At 22.6% G+C, this 7,717-nt stretch overlaps 2 protein-coding genes across 5 annotated transcripts; both read right to left on the bottom strand.

Annotated features, from left to right (window-relative positions):
• Window positions 1-581: 581 nt before the first annotated feature.
• LOC122714101 (nascent polypeptide-associated complex subunit alpha) lies at window positions 582-3,016 on the bottom strand. Of its 4 annotated transcripts, none has more exons than XM_043935130.1 (6): window positions 2,913-3,016; window positions 1,836-2,100; window positions 1,644-1,763; window positions 1,343-1,438; window positions 1,063-1,221; window positions 582-833 (listed from the first exon to the last, which is right to left on the bottom strand). In XM_043935130.1, the coding sequence occupies exons 2-6, from the start codon at window positions 2,088-2,090 to the stop codon at window positions 819-821; spliced, it is 645 nt and encodes a 214-aa protein (XP_043791065.1). In that variant the 5' UTR covers window positions 2,091-2,100; window positions 2,913-3,016; the 3' UTR covers window positions 582-818. The 4 variants fall into 4 exon arrangements, with proteins under 4 accessions (XP_043791065.1, XP_043791064.1, XP_043791067.1 ...); XM_043935129.1 differs by lacking the exon at window positions 2,913-3,016 and adding an exon at window positions 2,808-2,878; XM_043935132.1 differs by lacking the exon at window positions 2,913-3,016 and adding an exon at window positions 2,845-2,864.
• A 414-nt stretch (window positions 3,017-3,430) lies between these two features.
• Window positions 3,431-7,588, bottom strand: LOC122714103 (endoplasmic reticulum junction formation protein lunapark-B). The gene is made up of 10 exons (XM_043935133.1): window positions 7,117-7,588; window positions 6,182-6,223; window positions 5,919-6,106; window positions 5,650-5,830; window positions 5,199-5,454; window positions 4,932-5,093; window positions 4,654-4,836; window positions 4,479-4,562; window positions 4,237-4,415; window positions 3,431-3,498 (listed from the first exon to the last, which is right to left on the bottom strand). The coding sequence occupies exons 1-9, from the start codon at window positions 7,141-7,143 to the stop codon at window positions 4,321-4,323; spliced, it is 1,218 nt and encodes a 405-aa protein (XP_043791068.1). The 5' UTR covers window positions 7,144-7,588; the 3' UTR covers window positions 3,431-3,498; window positions 4,237-4,320.
• Window positions 7,589-7,717: the final 129 nt, after the last annotated feature.

Raw genomic sequence — 7,717 nt, 5'->3', positions numbered from 1 at the left:
TTACTTATAAATATATCAATATTCTAACAAAACTAATTATATTATTTTAAAATCAATAAATTGTCATAAAATTTTTACTTCTCTTTATATTTTTATTAATATGACAGTGTTTTTTGATTTTTTGTGATTAATATTTAAAAACTTAGGATTATAATTAATTAATTATATAGGATTATAAAAATAAAATATTTGATTATATACTTTATTTATGATCTTATATTTAATTTCATTTTCAATCATAACTACTTTCTATATTATACTAAATGGATAATATTAAGAACGATACTAAAATTGTAAAATTAACATGGGACAAGAAAATAATTACATATTTTCTATTCTGTACTTCTATATTTATGGCAAAAGTATGTAGATTTAAGAATATACAAAAAAATGATTTTATAATATTTCTGATTTTAGCAATTTCAATAATATGACTGAACTCATCTGTACTATTGCATAACAATTAATCAATATTTATACGCAATATTATCCTGCATATTAATTTTAGTATTATGTAATATTATGAAACTAATTTGAAGTTTATAAACTTTATAATGAATTTATCCACAATAACACGCAAATAGTATCCTTAGTGTATTTATTTTTTTCTCATATGAATTATTTATATACATGTAGATTTTTTGAGACAAGCATCACGGTCTCCATGCGAACTCTGGCCTCTCAATATTCAAGTTTAATTTTTTTAATATAATGAGACAAAAAAAAGATGAAGTTATTCTCGATGACGCAGATGATAAAATAAAATGATGTCACAGTGCGAGCTATGATGTAGCACAACCTACTCTTAAATAGCTTCATCACATTGTCAATTCCTGAAAAAAACAAAAAATAATTTTTTTGTTTGGAAAATTTTGAAAAATGGATTTATATATATAATTTGAAAAATTTTTTTTTAATTTTCCAAATTATATATATAAATCCATTTTTATTATATAAAGAATTAATTTGTTAAGATTTTCAACAATATTTCAATTTGAAAAATAAATGCAAAATTATTTAAATCATTACATAATAATTTTATATATATGTTTAAAAATTTACCATAATAGCATTGACAATATCATTCTGATTATTTTTAAGAGCTTTAATAGCCTTCCCTCGAGACACATTGGCTTGACACATTACTAAATCAATGTCTTTTTCTTCAACACCCGTTTCATCAACTTCCTCTTCTGATTCCTCTTGTATTGGTGCAACAACCTTTTAAAATAAAAAATTATACAATAAGCATGAAATTATAAGATGTTATTATTATTATATTATCTAAAAAATTAATATATAAATTATTATATTATCTAAATTGCAATCAAATGTATCTTACCGTTGTACTACCACCAGCTTCAGTTGCTGGAATAACTGGTGGTTCTTTGAACTTCTCAGCTGCTGCAACTTGAGCTTGTTGACTGAGATCTTCAATCTATAAAATGAATAAATAAATCTAATAAACAAAAAATTATAAAATATATGCTAAAATAATGTAGAATTATTAAAAACATCAGTCTGCCAAGGAATTTTCAATCATCAATTGTTCAGCTTAATATGCGAAACTTTAAACATATCATCATATTTTTAAATACAATTCTTGATATATTATTTTAATTTAAATTTTCAAAATTTGTTACCTTAGCTTCACCAAATACTATATAAGTATCTGAAGCTGGATTCTTCAACACATCAGGTTTATTAATTACAAAAAGAATATTTTTTGATTTACGAATAGTCACTCTGTTAACCCCTTGAACCTACACAAAATAATTAAATAATTCATTTATTATTATTGCAAAATAAAAATGTTTTAAATTTATTTCACATACAGGTTTTAATCCTAATTTGCTCATAAGCTTCCTAGCCTTTTTCTCTCCTCGACTTTGTTTTGCTTTGGAAACCATATCAATAGGAAGACCAGTAACAGTTGTTCCTGGGAAACCAACTGTACCACCAGCACCTGCATCATCCAATTCTGGAATAGTATCATCTGAATCTGTATCAGTTCCAGATCCAGTTGCTGCAGCTTCAACCTTAGTAGGTTCAGAGCTTGCAGCTTTATCAAGTTCAGTCAATTCTGGCATATTTCTTGATCTGTAATGAATAATTATATTAAATATTATCAATTTGTATTTATCATATATTAAAATAAAAATAAATTTATAATATATGAATTATAAAATAATTAATATTTCCTGCTTTTGCAAACAGCATAATTTTCAATAATATTAATAAGTTTGTATTTTAATATAATTCATAAATTAAAATAATCATTGTATAAAAATTGATTGCACGTGTTCTATACCAGGTTAACGAAATCTGCCCCACCTAATATACTCTTGATCGTACTGATTTTCTATGAACATGAACGATTTAATAAATGGGGATAAAATAATTATGAAATTGATCAATAAGAAAGATGTTATTATAGAGTATTATAGAGTATTATATATATATATATTTATCTGACAATATATATATATATACATATATAATAATAATAATAATTAAACAGAAAAAATAAACATTCATCACATAATGATTGTATCAGACAAATGGATTGTTATGGCGCCCACTAAAGTAATCGAAAAATACTTGCAAGAATACAATCGACAATTCCCTTTGTTATTTATGTTTAACTATTACGACAAATTATGTTGTGTTAATTGTAAGTGATGTTTTTCACTTTTTTTACATTCTTATACAATATTTTATATCATTATTAAGCACATGAATTTCATGTATAAAAATCGTTGAAGTATAAATATCTCGCAGATTCATTGTTAATAATAAACCATTACACGCAAGATGATTTGCACAAAAAAGTATGTTTGTTACTTGTTTCTATATATTCACGCTTTTTTAGTATCATTATAGAACGATGCCGAAAAAATCGTTAGATTTACCTCGAACGATAATCCGTCCACGACCGAGCACTATTTTTACCATGTAAACTGAGACCAATTCACACATGTGCGTGAATGAGTACAATTTTGTATTTTTAAGAACACAAAGCGCAAGCAAACAGTTTCTTAAATCAGTATCCGCAATTGGCTGCGTAAACCAAAGGAAAAAACTATCATTATTTTATAAAATTCATTTATTAAATAGTTTAAACATGTTTAAAAATTATAAGATATATTAAAAATTTAAAAAAATAATTGATGAAAATTTTTTCGTATATTTTTATTGAAAAGTATATTTCTTTCAACAATTATCCAAACATTTTTACTTGTCATATTAATACAAATTTTTAATGAAATTTGTTTTATATTAAATACAGTAATAAAATTAAATAAATTAATTTTTAAGTACAATTGCAAATAAAAATTTTTAATAACTAGTTGAAATAAATAGAAATCATTTTTAAAGTTTTTATTATTTGTGTAATTATTGTTTCTTGAATAAGAATTATGTATGTTTCACAAAACAGATCTTTCTTCATATAATGTAATAACTTGAACTATATTCTTGATAAACGTTAGTAGGACACTAAAAATGTATTACAAAATTATTTAATAAACTAAAAAATTTTACTAGGAAAAAATTTAGTGAAAAAAATAAATACTTTTTTTTTTCTCATTTTCATTTCTTACATTTTAGATTATGGATATAAAAAAAATCCATCCTCCCATAATATATATACATATATATGTATATATAATATGTGTGATATGTATATATACATATGTACATATATATATGTAAAATCTTAAAATGTATGCTATATTTTATTGTAAAAAAGGGGGAGGAGGGGAGATGATATTTTCTAATATAAATACTAATGTCCACTATTGATGAGAAATAAGCAGTCTTGCATAAAATGTATTATTGACTACAATTTTCAATGTGGGCATTTTTGTATATAATATTAAAGATAATTTAAAATCTTTAAAAGAATAAATGGTTCCTAAACATTTTTCAATATATTATAAAATTTCATAATTTTGCAATGATAGATGAAGCAAAAGCTTTCTAAGAGAATTAAAGATATTGACATAACAATATCTTTCCTAAGTACTTGTGATTATTTTGCTTCATTTTATAGTTATGCAAAATTCCAACAAGAAATAGACAAGAACAATTTGGAATGATCTTTCATTCAAATACGAGAATATAGTATTTATGTAACTTTTGTAAATACTATATTACTACCTATTGTCAAATATGATTTTCTTTATTTTCATAAATTTGTTTGTAAGTAATATAGTATTTACATTTTCAGTATACCTATATAATTATATGTATACTACAACGCCAATTGTAGTACATTGATAAGATTTCATGTTGCAAATAATTTCAAAATATATTTTGTTAAGACGAAGATTCGTCAAAATCCATTTTTTCAACGCTTTCTTCATAATTTTGTTCTTCCTTTGTTTCAGGTTTTTCTGGTTCATTTCGCTCATCTATAATAATAATTATACATTTATAATAATAAAAGAATATTATAGAAGAAACATTTTTCTTACCATATGGTTTTTTATTTAATTCAGTAATATGTTCAGCCTCTTCCAATGCTTCCATTGGTCGTTCAACTACTTCGATATCTGAATCTAAAAATTATTTTTAATTGATAATTTTTTTCATAAGTTCAAATTATTTATGTTTTTTTTTTTTTTTTATATTTTTTTTTATATTATAAACCTGAATCTGATGGAATTGATTCCGTTCGTTTAAGTTTTATCTGTTCTACATTAGCATTATTTGATAATTGTTCAGAAGTAGTTGAAGATGGGCTACTAAAACCCACATTACATTCTGGTTTTGGAATAGATGGTTTCTGTTTTCTTGCAGGATTCCAAAAGTTGCAATAACAACATCTGAATCCTACAAAATAAAAATACATATATTTTGAATATTTAATATTTTACTTATACCTTTATACTTAACTCTTTTTGGCAGATTATGTGACAAATGTTTACCAAAATATTCAAATTCCTCCTTGAGAGCCATTCCATTGTGGGAATCACAATTTCGACAAATTAATGCATATCGATTAGATGGACCATCTCCAACAATATAATCAATTAATCGATCCAAGTGAGTCCTGTGCCGAGGTAATATCGGACGTGGCAAAGGAATTCCTATTATATAATAATATATTTTTTTATTTTTTAATATAATTTCTTAATATATATATATTAAATAAAAAAAAATATAATAATAATTTTAATTTTAAAAATACTAACGATAACCTCTAATTGGAGTATTAACTGGTTTAATACCACTCTGAAAGGAGGCATTTGATGGATTTTGAGTGGGAGTTATGCCAACTGGGACAAGGCCAGTGTTAGCGGGTGTACCACTTTGTAGATTTAATGGTTGATTTTGGCTTGTTATTACACGTCTTCTCAATTCTCCAGAAAGAGATATTGGAGATATTATATTGTGTGGAGAACTAGATTGTTGAGGTGTTTCTGTTCGTGATGGCACTTTATAAGTTGGCTATAATAAAAGTTTTTTTTACCAAATATTTTATTTTTTTATTCTTTTTAATTTATTAACTAGCTTATTAATATATTAATATACTAATATATTAATAAAAAAAATTTATTATAAATACAATATATATCTAGAAATAGTAATAGAAATAATTAAAAGATAAAAAAAAAAATTTAAATATTTTTTTTATATATTTACAGGAGATAATTGATCTGGAGCAAACTTTAATAAAATTTCTTTAGCTTTTTTATATGTTTCAGTTTCTGTAACTTCATCTAAAATTTTCTTTTTTTCTAATTGCATAGTACTTAATTTCTCTTCATTTTCAGAAATTTTACGTTTATAGTACCATGTTACCATCTTTTTTGTAAGTAATATTCTATAATAATAAATATATGTGAATAATTTTTGAATAATTTTATAAAGAAAACAAATATAATAAAATATATAATAAAATGAACACTTACAGAATTGGAAAAATTAAGAGTGGAATGATATAGAATATTTGATCATATAATGATGCAGGAAAAAAATAAAAATAAAAAATGAATGCTGTTATAATATAAAGTATCACACTATATAATATTAGAGTTCCAACAATTTTTTTATGTTTTTGTTCCGTACTATGTCCATATTTTTCTATTTCTTTAATTTTCTGTTAAACAAAAATATTTGTGATTATTTTGAAATCATTAATATAAATTTAAAAAAAAACATATAAATATTATACCGCATCAAGATCTTCTAAAATTTCAATTGTTGTTTTCTTTCTCTGAAAAATAAAAAAATAAATAAATATATAATATGTATAATATTATATATATATATGCAAATATATATTAAATTAAAATGTAATTCAAATATTAAATTCAAATGAATCCAGAATTGTAAAGCAAGTATGTTCATAGAATAATAATATGAAAGTTTATAGGAAGTTGCATGTATAGCATATTAAATCATTATTTTTGCTTTTAATATTATATATATATAATATTAAATATAAAAAAAATATGTATATATATATTTTATTAATTTTTATTATATTGTATAAGTATATGATAAACTTATAACATTTTTTTAACAAAAAAATATTTTATAATTGCTTATCATTATATAAACATCTAGATATAATGTGTTTTAGTTCAGAATTTAAAACAATTAAATAAATTAAACATAATGTCATTGAATGGTAATTTTGTATTACATGACAATTCTACTGAATAAATTATAGATAAAGTGATTGATGACATTCAGTATTATAATTTTTATTAAATTTTTTTTCTTAGGTTATAAACCTATAAAAATTGAAGATTATGGATTACTTAAATTAAAAAGTTATAAAATTTATGCTATTTATATGACATAATGTGTTATAAAAAGTTATGGAAATATCAATATTTAATAAAATTTGTTTAAAATTTTCTTATCTAACCTCGAAAATTTATTAACTAACACAATATGTTTAATTCAATTATATTTAATTATAAAAAAAAATTTTAATGAATTCTATTTAAAAAATTTTGTATTTTTTAAACAAAATATTATACTAATTTAAATATCCTTAATTATATAACAAAAAAAAGTATAATATGATAAATTGTTAACCTTAATTGAATAATATTAATATTACATTGTATTAATGTTAACATACTGACACACACTTACACGAAATCTTGATAATATGATCCCCATGATATCAAAATTTTAACAAATTGTTCCACAAAAAGACAAATTTTTTAGTTATCGAATATAAAACTGTTTAAACATAAAATGTCAAAATAAAAGATTCACGCAATTTTAAAATAGTCTAGCCGGGCGATCTATGTGCACTCGACCCAAATTTAAATCCCTCTGCGTTTTGTTTTGATATTTATAGATCGAATCATTTATAAACATTCTTTGAACGGCAACACTGTGTGATTTGTCATCATTTTTAGAAAAAATGAATATTTTATTTTCACGCACGAAATATGTATATAAAAATAATGGATGTAATGAATCAACAGATGTCAATAATTCTTTTTTTTTCACTTTAAGACGAATAAACCAGTTGATCGTAAAAATATTATCTTCGATTCAAATATTTTACTTATACTGTGTTATATTTTCGCATCCATAGTTCGTATTCATGCCAACGAGCATTAACTAGTCGAAATACCATTCAGTTTGAAACTCCAAATCAAACTGAGGTTTATATGAACTACAACATATATATTATGTATAAGTTATTGAATATAATATTTTAAATGAGAAACATCCGTTTCAC

The sequence above is a fragment of the Apis laboriosa genome, unplaced genomic scaffold (assembly GCF_014066325.1).
Source record: "Apis laboriosa isolate Shangri-la unplaced genomic scaffold, ASM1406632v1 scaffold280_cov157, whole genome shotgun sequence".
NCBI classification, from domain to species: Eukaryota; Metazoa; Arthropoda; class Insecta; order Hymenoptera; family Apidae; genus Apis; species Apis laboriosa.
This window is presented reverse-complemented; position numbering and strand designations above follow the sequence as displayed.

Bases quoted from the DNA above. Each gene is read 5' to 3' on its own strand.
- LOC122714101 (XM_043935129.1), bottom strand. From the start codon at position 2,878: ATGATACTAAAAAAGCGTGAATATATAGAAACAAGTAACAAACATACT. The intron at 1,764-1,835 runs GTATGTGAAATA...TATTTTGTGTAG, and splicing joins GCAAATTAGGATTAAAACCT to GTTCAAGGGGTTAACAGAGT. The intron at 1,222-1,342 runs GTAAGATACATT...TTATTTTAAAAG, and splicing joins AAGCTGGTGGTAGTACAACG to GTTGTTGCACCAATACAAGA.
- LOC122714103 (XM_043935133.1), bottom strand. From the start codon at position 7,143: ATGGGGATCATATTATCAAGATTTCGT. The intron at 6,224-7,116 runs GTAAGTGTGTGT...TTTATTTTTCAG, and splicing joins TCATATTATCAAGATTTCGT to AGAAAGAAAACAACAATTGA. The intron at 6,107-6,181 runs GTATAATATTTA...TTTGTTTAACAG, and splicing joins TTTTAGAAGATCTTGATGCG to AAAATTAAAGAAATAGAAAA.